We start from the raw sequence: 13,230 nt of genomic DNA, 5'->3' as shown, positions 1-13,230 counted from the left end.
GTCAGAAAATTAACTTTTGACCAACAAGGCCTTTGTTGGAGATCACACACAAACTGAAGCAACTGCAACTCACAAACATACAACCATTCTCTGGCTGCTGAGGTCAGCAACTATCCATTTCATAATATTGTTACATTCAGTTAGTTAGTTAGTTTGTTACATGTTCCATGGATCATTTGTACAATCAATCATAATGACGTGGAACAAGTCATTCTACAATCACATCACAAAATAATCTGTACATATGGTTACTTTTTTTTTATATTACAAAAAGGAGAAAAAAAAAGATATACAGATGTGAGTTAGTAATTCCTACCTGCCACCTTTTACACATTACAGTAACAGAAATTCTTCTATGGAATAGTTGTCAAGGAAAAACTTTCTCAGGTTATTTTCAAATTTTACTTTCCTGTCTGCAAGACATTTTATATCACCAGGTAACTGATCAAAAATTTTTGTTGCAGCATTGTGCACCCTTAATGTGGAGTAATGAATGCCATTTTTGCTTCTGGTATTATAATGATGTATATAATTGTTCCTTTTTGAACAGCAGTGGATAATGTACTACAAACTTCATGAGGGTATAAATATACTGCGAAGCGCCAGTCAGAATACCCAACTCCTTAAGCAGATGTCCACAACATAATTGTGGATGAGCACCACATATTATTCCAACAGTATGTTTTTGCACAACTAAGACTTTCTTTCTTAAAGGTGAGTTACCCCAGAACATTATTCCCTACGGCATTACTGAGTGAAAATATGTAAAATATGTCAATTTACCGAACTGTCTGTCCTGCAAGATTCTAATTGCAAATGTGGCTGAACTAAGTTGTTTTGGAAGTTCCATGATGAGTTTTTTTCCATGTTAAATCAACACAGTGTCTAACTTCATCATCTCAGACTTTCTTGAAATTTGGTACAGGTGTACCATTGGTATACACTTAGGAAAATATGAAACTTTTCTTAAAGATGTCAACTCGTTCCTGAATTAGAGCTGTAAAGTTATCATAAATGGGACCAAAAACAAGGAATGTCAGTTTTTAGAATTGCTGTAGAGTATTTCCTAATTGAACTACGGACATGGGATAAATACAATTTCACAGCATTTTCCACACCATTTTGTGTGCCATACAATAATATTTAATGTAAGAAAATGCTTTCCAAAGCAAAATTTTAATTTAACCTTTTTCATAAAGTACATATTTTAAAATTTCCAAATTTATTCCTTGAGAAGCTAAAATTGTTGTAAACCACGGGTGAAAATATAAATTAGGGATAATAATTTCTCCATTAGTATAAAAAAAAGAAGACTGAAGCTCGATTATCGACTGTGTACTCATGTTAAAATACTCACTGTCCAAGTGAGAGCAGCCCTTCCAGAATGGATATATTCTAAGTTGTCTGTGTCTAATAAGTTAGTTGCTTGTGAACTTGTATTGAATATCAAGATTACTTATTGTTTATGTCAAATATACAGTGCTTCAGTAAAACAATATGTTATTGGAAGCTATAAAGTGACTTAAAGTAAATCATTAAAATGTGAAAGTTACTGGCTGATTTTTAACAAGTGGTTTCCTACTTTAACATTAAGTGTATTTGTGTGGTGTACCCCCCACCCCCCCTCCTCAAGATGTAATCTGACACATAGTCCCTAAAGATGGAAGCAGACATAATGTGAATACAGTGTTGCAATTCATTACAGAAAACAAATCACTTTTTTAGAGAAAGCAAAAAGCTCAGAAATGTCACAACATGGATGCCTGTGTTGTATTTACAAACAGTCAGTGGTTCAAAAAACTGAGATATACGTAGGAAGAAAATTACTATGTTAAAAAATGTGCAGTCCTCGAGTGACAAAAATGTTGACTGATCATTCTCACTCAGAAACATTATTGCACAGTAATACAGAATTTATATCTACTTCAGAGGTCGTTCAGTCACTTGGGCGAGCCTCCTGTTGCTAACAGAAAAATGAAATACAAGAAGTATTGTACACTGAAAGTAAGAAAAATTTCGTCTATGAAATGTAAACATTTTCTGCTTTGCTGACAGTTTGTCATCAGAAAAAGATAGCAATGATGAGAAATGTGAAGATGTAAAAAATCTGAAAAACAAGATTTCCAGTTGTACAAATAGGATGAAAAGGCTACTGCTTCCAACACATTTACCAGATAACTGGAGCTTTAGAAAGACAGTGTATGAATATAATGTGTCAAACTACATGGCCAAGCATTTAATACAGAAGTCTTAAAGAAAAAGGCTTTTTGGAAGGTCAAAATTTAAAACAAGTGAAAAGCTTGCCATTAGAGACAGTCATTTTATGAAGATGATGTAGCTAGTAGGGCAATGCCAGGTCTTAAAGACTGTGCAACAAGTACTAATTTAGACAGAAGTAAATCAAAGATTATGAAAAGGCTCATATTGTTTAACATTAAAGCAGCATACAAAAATTTTAAAGACAAGTTTTACACCATTAAAACAGATTTGTCATGTCATTGAAAATGTCTGATTGCACCCGTCTGCTTTGACCCGTGACATATGGTGATATTTTGTTTGATGTCACTATCAAAAAGTGTTTTTGAGTTTGTTCGTGTTTTTAGATGTCGTCTTCTTGTATTTAGTGGCACCCTCTAGTGTTGGATGTTGACGTGTTGAGTTCATTGTGTGGTATTGGGTTTATTTGAGTCTTGGTTATCACTGTGGTAAATGTGGGTTTATTTGAGTCTCGATAGTCAATGCTGTAATGTGGATTTGGAAGTGTTTGCTGTGTTTTCAGTCAGTTATTATTTTTTTTCTACTTTGTTTATGTGTGTGGCGTTTTCATTTGGTGTGGTTAGTTTGGTGTCTGTTGTTGTGCTTTTTCTTTTTCTCTCCCCTCAACACCCCTGGCACCCTTGTGCGTGGGTGGCAGGGGGCAATCATGGTGATTTTTGTCGGAGATTTTTGTTGGTAAGTAATTTTTGTTTTAGATTTATCCTTTAGTAATTATAATGTTTTGTCGGTTTTATATTTATGGTATTTCAGTTGTGTTTTAACTGATCTAGACAATGTGGCACTTTTGGAGGTTTCAAGTCATTGCGGTTTCAGTTTGAGTGGCATTCTGTGACTTATGTAGGACTGTGAAGTTTTTGGTTGTGGACTTTATATTTGTGGTTTGCCGGTATATATAAAGAGGTGAATTTGAGCAGTCAAGGGAAATGTCCGATTGCATTTTTCGAAGTTGCAGGTGTTGGTTTTATGGTATTGAGGGCTTCATTTGATCTATACAGGGTGTTACAAAAAGGTACGGCCAAACTTTCAGGAAACATTCACACACAAATAAAGAAAATATGTTACTTGGACATGTGTCCGGAAATGCTTAATTTCCATGTTAGAGCTCATTTTAGTTTCGTCAGTATGTTCTTCCTCCTAAGCTCAATGGAGCATGTTGTTATGATTTCATACAGGATACTCTACCCGTGCTGCTAGAACATGTGCCTTTACAAGTACGACACAACATGTGGTTCATGCAGTATGGAGCTCCTGCACATTTCAGTCGAAGTGTTCTTACGCTTCTCAACAACAGATTTAGTGACCGATGGATTGGTAGAGGCGGACCAATTCCATGGCCTCCACGCTCTCCTGACCTCAACCCTCTTGACTTTCATTTATGGGGGCAATTGAAAGGTCTTGTCTATGCAACCCCGGTACCAAATGTACAGACTCTTCGTGCTCATTTTGTGGACAGCTGTGATACAATACTCTATTCTCCAGGGCTGCATCAGCGCATCAGGGATTCCATGCGACGGAGGGTGGATGCATGTATCCTCACTAACGGAGGGCATTTTGATCATTTCCTGTAACAAAGTGTTTGAAGTCACGCTGGTATGTTCTGTTGCTGTGCGTTTCCATTCCATGATTAATGTGATTTGAAGAGAAGTAATAAAATGAGCTCTACCATGGAAAATAAGCGTTTCCGGACACATGTGCACATATTTTCTTTCTTTGTGTGTGAGGAATGTTTCCTGAAAGTTTGGCTGTACCTTTTTGTAACAACCTGTATAGGTCAAGGGAAATGTCCAATTCCGCTTTTCGGAATCGCTGATGTTGGTCTTTTTGTATCACATACTTGGTCTGAGCTATACAGATCGAGTGAAATATACGATTCCAGGTGGTTTCGAAGTTGTAGCATTATGTTCTAAGTTGAGTTTAGCTTGTCCCCACCCTAAACTCCCTATTTACTGCAGTTATCTCACTAGTTTCATTTTAGGGTTGGAGTGAGACGTTCTTGTGTCTTTTTATTTTTGTTTGCATTTTTGGCATGTAGGTGTAGTTATGTTATTGTCGTCATTTTGTTAATGCTAGAAGTACGCGTTTCTGCCATATTGATGATGTCATGGATCAAAGCAGATGGGTGGAACCAGATGCTTCCCTAATGCTGGTTTCTCTAAATTTGCTGAACTGTGACCTAAACAATGTATGTTAGCTGGTCAAAGTGGCAAACACTGTTTGTGTGTGTACAAATCGCCAAAATGTGAAACCAATGATGAAAATACTAAATTGAAAGCTGTTACAAAAGACAAAAATCAAAATTACACACAAAGCCTAGCAAAGTACTTTGTAATCCACTGTCTATCGATTGCAACATGGGGAAATGTGATTGCTGTCCATGTGGAACTGACACGTAAAATTGTGGAAGAATCCTCTTCTGACAATTCAACTGGAAAAGTACAATTTCAGCCGGCTGTTGTGGCCGAGTGGTTCTAGGTGCTGCAGTCTGGAACCGCACGACCGCTATGGTCACAGGTTTGAATCCTGCCTCGGTCGTGGATGTGTGTGATGTCCTTACATTGGTTAGGTTTATGTAGTTCTAAGTTCTAGGTGACTGATGACCTCAGACGTTAAGTCCCATAGTGCTCAGAGCCAGTACAATTTCACCAGTGGTTTTCAGTTGACCACTGTAATCTAGAGGCTTTGGAGAAAGATTCAGAAGAGCTTACTGTATTATTCTGCAGTAAGCTGTATGTTTTAGTTCAGCACAACTTCATAGTCAAGAAGTAGGGATATTTTCTTAACATCACAACAGAAAATCTTTAAGCATCAGAATTCATTGTCAAGTGTAATTTTTTCTAAAAATTACAGCATTGATCCACAAGAAGCAGCTCAGAGTTACCACTGGACAAACCAACAGGCCAGAATCCATCCCTTTGTTATACATCTCAAAGAGGAAAACAAAGTTAAACATCCTAAGTAATTGTTTCTCATTCATGAGAGCACAACACAGTTGCTGAATATACGTCAAAAAACTTGTAACTTTTCTGACAGCCAAATTTCAAAACCTTCCAAAAGAGTTACTCTATTTTCAGATGGGTCTGCTGCCCAATACAGAAACAAAAATAACTTCTTAAACCTCTGTTTCCATGAGAAAGATTTTAAAGTGAAAGTAGAGTGGCACTTTTTTACCACAGCACATGGCAAAGGGGCTTATGACAGTGTTAGAGGATCCTTAAAGACGATGAAAACGAAATGAAAACCCCACTGCAACTTTTTGAATGGGCAGCAGAAAACATTATCATTGTAGACTTTGCATATTAAGCTCAAGAAGAGTATATTGAATCAGAATGTTTCTTTAAAAATCATTTTGAGCCTACATTGACTATCAAAGGAACACATCAATACCACGCATTCATTCCAAAAACTAGATAAAAATATTGGTGATTAACTTCTATTTGGATTCACAACTTTGCAAAAAGGAAGTAACAGAATCTCCTGATAAACTAAAATTAGCAGACACATCAGGGGTCGACAGAAGCTTTGACCCGTGACGTAAGGGTGTTATTGTGTGTGACATCATGGAGTTTGGTTTGTGAGTGTGACGTATTTGTAGATGTCGTCGTGTTGTGCCCTCTGGTGGTATGTTCAGGGTTTTTGTTTGTTTCGTGTATTGGGCTCAGTTTGCTGTTGTTCAGTGACGAGTATGGTTTGTGTGTTTTTGAAGTGGAATTTGTTTCAGTGAGTTAACATTTTTGTGGTTTTGTGTGAAGGTTAATGTAGTGATGATCGCTGTACGTCGTGTGGTATTGTTATTAAATTTAATCAGTTGTTTTTTGTTCAGGAATGGATATGACAGATAAGATAAATAGTTCCCGTTTGAGGGCTATGATGGGGGACACCCCTTTAGAGCTGATTAAGTTCCTGCAGCTTTTTGGCTTAATTGCCGAGGTGGTCAAGTGCAGTGTTTGCCGTGAAGAAATGAAGTTGGCTAAAGTTCCGGCCTCTCAGACCAGGGACGGTTATATAAGGCACTGTAGGAAAGACAACATATGGCGTTCCATACAGCGCGGCACCTGGTTCGAGAATTCTAGGTTGGGCATGCGCGAGATTGTACTTGTTACTTATTATTTTTGTTATAGATCCCCACAGAGTTTTTGCGTGCATGAGACTGGTGTGAGTGAGAGGAGTGTGCTTGATTGGTATTCTTTTTGTCGTGAAGTGTGCTCAGAATTTATTAAGTACAGGGGTAAGCTGGGAAAGGGGGGGGGGGCATGGGGGGGTTGTGGAGGTGGACGAGTCACAGTTAGGAAAAAGGAAGTATGGGAGGGGGAAGCCTGTGGCTGGTCTCTGGGTGTGGGGGGGCTGTTGTTCCAGAGGGTGGGGATTCCGAATGTGTTTTTAGGGTAATGGAAGGGAGGTTCAAGGCCGAATTAGTGGGGTTAATTGAGGAATATATACAGCCGGGGTCCACAATAGTTTCTGATGCTTTTTCTTCATATAGGGGGTTGGTTGAGAGGGGATTTCATCTTTTAGTAGCGAATCATAGCTTAGAGTTTAAGAATTATGAGACGGGGGCTTGTACCAATACAATAGAGGGGATGTGGGGGGTGGTTAAGTCAGTTCTTGGGAGCGGGAAGAGGCACTCTTCCAACCTTCAGTCTCATTTAGATGAGTACTGTTGGCGGAATAGTGTCCCAGAGGGCTATTGTGTTGTTCGGGTTTTCTTAATGGCTGTGGGTAAAATGTATAGGCCGAAAGTGGTTGGTTTGCGTAGGTGAGTGGTTGGCTGCGGCTCAGGGTGGGGTGGGTGGTTTAATGGTGTTAGAGTATTTAAGGTAGGGGGGGGGGGGGAGTGTGTGTGTTTGTGTTTCAGTTGTGGAGGATCGATTTTGTTGAAGTTTTTGTTTAGTTGTAGTGTGTGATTGAGATTTTTTTATGTTGCATTTGGTTTTTGTTTGTGGATTTTTTATTTTGGAGTGAGGGGGGAGGTTGGGTTGGTTGAGGGGGGGGGGGGTGTTTGAGGTGTCGGTGGGTTGGGTTTTTCATTTGGTTTTGTGTGTGTGTGTATGTTGTGGCCAATATAGTTTGTGGGGCTGGAACTTTTTTGTGGTAAATTTTTATTTTTTTTGTTTTTGGTGTGTGTGTTGTGTGTTGGGGTCTAGGGAAGTGTTTCATTGAAATTTCAGGCTGTGAAGGTTGGTATTGGGAAATGTTTTTGAGTTACATAGGTAAAGGGATGTGGTCGATCTTAACTTATGGGGTTGGGAGCTGCTGTTGAGCTATATGGTGGGAAGGAAATGTTCAATCCCAATGTTTGGCGGAGTATGTTGGTTTTTGTAATGGGATATGGGATCGAGAGTTGCTGTTGAGCTGTACAGGTCAAGGGAAGTGTTCGATCCCAATTTATGGTATCGGGAGGTGCTGTAGATCTATGTAGGTCAAGGGATGTGTCCAATCCTAATGTTTGGCGGTGTATGTTGGTTTTCGTATTGGGAGATGGGATTGGGAGCTGCTGTTGAGCTATATAGTTCATGGGAAGTGTTCGATCCCAATTTATGGGATCGGGAGCTGCTGTAGATCTATATAGGTCAAGGGAAGTGTCCGATTCCATATGATATTGTGTTTAATGGTATTTGGGGAGTTTTGTGATGTCGGTTTTTTTCGTCATTTTGTATGGGGGTAGGTGTCTAAATTTGTGTATATTGAGTTTGTCCCCACCCAAAAACCCCCAACTTCCCGCACTTGTCCCGTTAGAGCACATTAGGCTTTTTGTGGAACGTGTGTGTGTGTGTGTGTCTTTGTTTTTTGATGTATTTTCGTCTTTATAATGTGTTCGTATCGACTTTATATGCGCCGTATTGGAATTGTTGTTTATGATCGTTTCCACCATATTTGTGATATCATGGGTCAAAGCAGACGCGCAGGATCGGACACTTCTGTATTTCCCATATCAGGCTATGTCACTGTTGTCTATCAAGCAAACTGGTGGTACAGAAAAATGAACAACTTGATGATGTGTAAATAACTTTTCTTCATCCAACTGGGCCACCTACATTCTTCTCATATCCATGAAATGCTGATATTCAGTGGGTATCAGTAATGGATGATCTGGTGAAAGTAAATCCTGTGACTCCTACTGGAAGAACTTTTTACCTGAAAATGATGTGTGCCAAACAAATTTAAAATGATTACTAGAGCCTGTTACTTAACAGTTTGTTTTACTGTGGTCTATTTACTTTGATCTTTATAACAACAGTGTTCATGTTTATTTTCATGAAAATGTCAATATTCATATTGATTTAGTAATTAACACCTGGACACACTCAAATTATTGGAGATAGAGCTTCAGTCTTCACCTTTTTACTAATGAAGAAATTATCATCTCAAATTTATATTTTCACCTGTGATTCAGAACAATACTAGCTGCTCATGGAATAAATTAGGAAATTTTAAAATATATACTTACTAAATAAATTAAAATTTTAAATTTTGTTTTGAAAGGAATTTTCTAATATTAACTTGAATATTATTCTACACCATGGGAAAGGGTGTCAAAAATGCTGTAGGACTGTATTCATCCCAAGTCTGTAGCTCAATTAGGAAAGCTTCTATAGTAATTTTATAAGTTTTCAGCTCTATAATACCGAGATGTGTGACATATCTCAGAAATATTCCATATTTTTCTAAGTCTACACCAACAGTATACCTATGCCAAATTTCAAGAAAATCTGAGGCAATGAGTAGAAAATTCTCTTTTTCTGTGTTGATACGAGATGGTTATGAGCCAAAAGTGTTTTCTCCAATTTAAATTCTCATCACTAAGAATTTTGAAATTTCCATCCTATTTACTATTTCTTTACAACGTGTTTCATGTATCATTGACCTAGGTACACAGGACTTAATACATCGTGCCTTTTTAAAATTAAGGGCAAGACCAACAAAAATCAGTCAACCATATTTTTAACAACATTAATTACCACTTCTTCTGTTTCTGTGCATATACTTGAATTCATTGCAAGACTAGTGTTATCTGTAAAAAGAACTAATTCTGCTTGTTATATATAATATGGAAGATTGTTTACATATATGAGGTACAATTACAGACCTAAGATTGAGTCTTGAAGAACCCCATATGTGATTTCTCCCCATTTAGTATTACGTCTCTGAACCTTATTGGCTGGATTACTAAATACAACTTTGTGCACTCTCTTGGTTCGACCTCACATCAGCCATTGGTTGGCTGTACCCTGAACAGCATAAAACTTCAATTCATCTTGGAGACTATTGTGATTCATGTGGTCAAATGCCTTCGACAGGCCGTAATATAATAATAAAAGGAGCTACATTATTTAATGTTTGTAAAACCTGGCTTGTGAATATGTAAATGGTGTTCTCAGTGAAGCAATACGTCTGAAAGCCAACCGGTGATTCGCTGCGGATATTATTTTTGCTGAGGTGAAATACTAGTTTAGAATCCACCACCCTCTAAAAATTATGGAAAACGATGTTAACCGTGAAACAGGGCGGTAGTTATTTACATCTCTCTTATCACTTCTCTTCATGTAGGATCGTCAGAATAAAATAACTACAGCACGCACGCAGAGGCATTCAAACACTCAGTCTCCCTTGCGCTCGATACTTGAATGGAAAGGGAGGAAATCCTAACAACTGGTAGAATAGGGCTTATCCTCTGCCAAGCACTTCGCAGTGGTTGCGGAATATAGATGAAGATGCAAAAAGAGAGGTTTAACAACGCCATACTTCAGTCTCTCTGGAAAAATCTCTTCAATTGTGAAGCATTACGTATTTCGCATGAAACCTGGCTTATTACACGGGAAAAAATCTCTTGAAGTCGACTGGAAACCCCATCAAAACGTGCATACTACTGCTCTTCCTGTACCCGTTTGCATTACAGTGTAAACGTCATTAACAACACAAATGTTTACTTAATTTCTTTAACCAACCTGCACTGTAACTGAGATGGACTCAGTGAAATGGCCATAATTAATGTCAGTCTATTCTTTATTCGTGTCACCGAAATCTTAAACAATTGACATCCTGAAGCCAACCCTTACAACCACGTGATAACCAATTGTTTACATCTGCCACATGTGTTCAGTGTTTACTAGGTATTATCAAAGATTGTACACCTTGACTACGTAAGGTATTTCAGTCACAAAGACTGTATTACACCACAGACTGTGGCTACACCATAGACTCACGAAAAAAAGTATTATACCTTTATGTTCTTGTATAATAAAGCTGGCACATGCACTTGGATCTGACACGGATACGAATAACTAACAACTATTATTCCTTACGTTTAAATCTAAACACATATTCAGCACTCTTTTCACGTTAACAAGTGTCCGAAGTACTATATATTAAATATAGTTTGCAATGTATTGGTAGTATGAAAATCAGTATTAACGTCGATCCACATTTGACAGAACGGGACGGAATGACGATACGTCAAAACAGTCCACTGTGTATTTTAAATGGCGGCATTCACACAAGTCGTCAACGTAGTGGAACTGGCAGTATGGAACGAGTCGTCAGGATGACGAGACTAAGCTATATGTTTCGAAAAGAAAGTTTTAACGTTGAGTTTATGGGGGAAATGAGTCAACTGCCAACCCCGGTAGGCCTAATTTCGTCGCATTCACGCGTGTTGTAGTAGAGGATTTTGTGCTTTTGCATCTCCTTAATCTTTGTTTTATTATTTTGTTATGTTTTCAGAACTCAGTTCAAATTTTTCATGACATCTTGTAAACTTTTTACATTGTTAAATATCTAACTTACTGATGTAGTCAATTCATAGGCATACATTAAACTTATTACATTTAGATTGTTTACAATCTTACATATAAATACAATCATCTGATATCAGAAAATGTAAATAATTTTACTTTTTCATATTCCGACATTTTTTAACGAAATAAAAGCTACATGTTTTAAAAATTCCTTCAGCTCTACTTTGAATTTTTGGATTTATTTTGTTTTCTTTATTGTAGCAGGCGATGCACTAAAACGTATTTTAGGTTGATAATGTACACTTTTTTTGGTGAAGGCTGTTTTTTGAGTGTCTCTGTGTAAAAATCTTTGTTTCTTGTTTTGTAGTTATGAACGTGATCGTCCAATGCCGAAAATTCCTGACGGGTTTTCAGAAAGCACACAGTTCATTAACATATAGACTAGAAAGTGTCATTATTTTAAATTCTTTAAATATTTATGATGTATATAAGCAGATTGAAGTGATAAATGAAAATTTGTACCAAGGCTAGGATTCGAACACGGGTCTCCTACTCACTAGCCAGACGTTCCAATCACTTCACCACTGTGGCACACTGGCTCTGCACAATTGCCCTGACTACCCTAGCGGACCTCCCTTCTCAATCGAAATTCTCATTCACACTCCAGCACACTTGGTATTCCCCCCAAACTCGAACAGTATTGCAGAGGCTCGCCAAGTGTATTGGAATAGAATCTCAGCATCGAGCGAAATGGAGATTACTGACTGAAATAAAGGCACAGGTGCTTTAATCAAATGAAACTATATGCTTCCAGAGACCTTTTCAAGTCTCAGACATCTGTGTTGTATATATAGACAGACTGATATACAAAATGAAAATTTGTATCAACACCGGGATCCGAACTTATATCTCCTGCTCACTATGTAGATGTGCTGATCACTACTCCACCCTGGCACAATGGCTTTGTGGAACTGAATTCCCATTCACACCTGAGCCAGTTAGTGTTCCCATTGTGCCAGGGCAACATAGTGGATAGCACATCTGTCTAGTGCACAGGAGGCCAGGGCTTGAATACTGGTCATGGTACAAATTTTCATTCATTGCTTCAGTCTGCACACATCATAGATGTTTGAGACTTAAAAAGGTCTCTGGAACAATATATTTAGATTTGACTTTCAACATTTCCCTGTATTACCGTCTATGAAGAACTCCTTCCACAAGACAGGCTCAATACCTGAAGCAAAAAATTATTTACATTCTATAGTGACTCAATAGAGATTATGCCTACACCATGTATAAAAACGATAGTAAAGTGCTGACACAGTGTTCATTAAATAATCTTTCTCTAAGTTAAAAAAGTAAGTTCTATTGAAGGACAAAAATACATTTGCTTCTGACATTATTTGCTATGTAAGAAAAAAAACACTATAGATAAGTTAAACAGAGTTTATGCAATCTCTTATAGTTACTGCTTGATATGTTTGTAGGTATATATCTTCGCTAGTACATAAATGTTAATATTTTGAAATGTTGTTCCACATCTCAGAAATTTATCAAGAACATCAGTTCTATGGTTTCAACATGAATAAACTTTGTCATTGTTATTATTGTGTCAACCATACTGCAGAAACATGTTAACAGCAGGACTGCAGTTCCCCTACAGCTCAACATGAGCTTTACCATTTCATGAAGGCTTGGAATCAGTGTGGTGCGTGCAAGTGTGACATAGTCAATATAGCGTGAGCTGGGCCACTGTCCCATGCAGATGGTGGATTCCTTGCTTTTGTATTCATCAAGTCATGGACACATGGGTGGAGCTTACTGCGAGCACCCCAACCACATGCACAATACATTAATTTGACGCTGTTTGTGTCGTTTGATCCATGTCCACAAAAGACAGGGTGCATTGCAGGTCAACAAGAACAGAGGCTTCATTTGTTTCAGCCACTGTGGACCATGTGGATCGAGCATACGACGAGCTCCCCACCAATGCACACAGAAAGTTAGTGTGCGCTAGTTTTGTTTTACTATATATATATATATATATATATATATATATATATATATATATATATGTATTGGTTTGTTTTGTAAATATTATTAGTATTTTTACGCTGGGTCTCGCCTAGGGAAAACTATGCTATCGAACCATTACATCGATAGGTCGTATGGAGAACGAAAGTGTTTACGATCTTTGAGAGTGTCAACTCTGCCGCACGGA

The 13,230-nt window shown here is 37.8% G+C and overlaps 1 protein-coding gene across 1 annotated transcript in view; it reads right to left on the bottom strand.

Moving 5' to 3' along the window:
• LOC126272791 (nuclear receptor 2C2-associated protein) overlaps window positions 1–10,422 on the bottom strand; it is a 51,994-nt gene extending 41,572 nt beyond the window's left edge. The window contains exon 1 of the mRNA XM_049975941.1: window positions 10,221–10,422. Coding sequence (XP_049831898.1) covers window positions 10,221–10,258 — 38 coding nt within the window. The 5' untranslated portion in view covers window positions 10,259–10,422. The remainder of the gene's footprint in view (window positions 1–10,220) is intronic.
• Between the last annotated feature and the right edge of the window lie 2,808 nt (window positions 10,423–13,230).

This window comes from Schistocerca gregaria, chromosome 5 (genome assembly GCF_023897955.1).
Source record: "Schistocerca gregaria isolate iqSchGreg1 chromosome 5, iqSchGreg1.2, whole genome shotgun sequence".
NCBI classification, from domain to species: Eukaryota; Metazoa; Arthropoda; class Insecta; order Orthoptera; family Acrididae; genus Schistocerca; species Schistocerca gregaria.
This window is presented reverse-complemented; position numbering and strand designations above follow the sequence as displayed.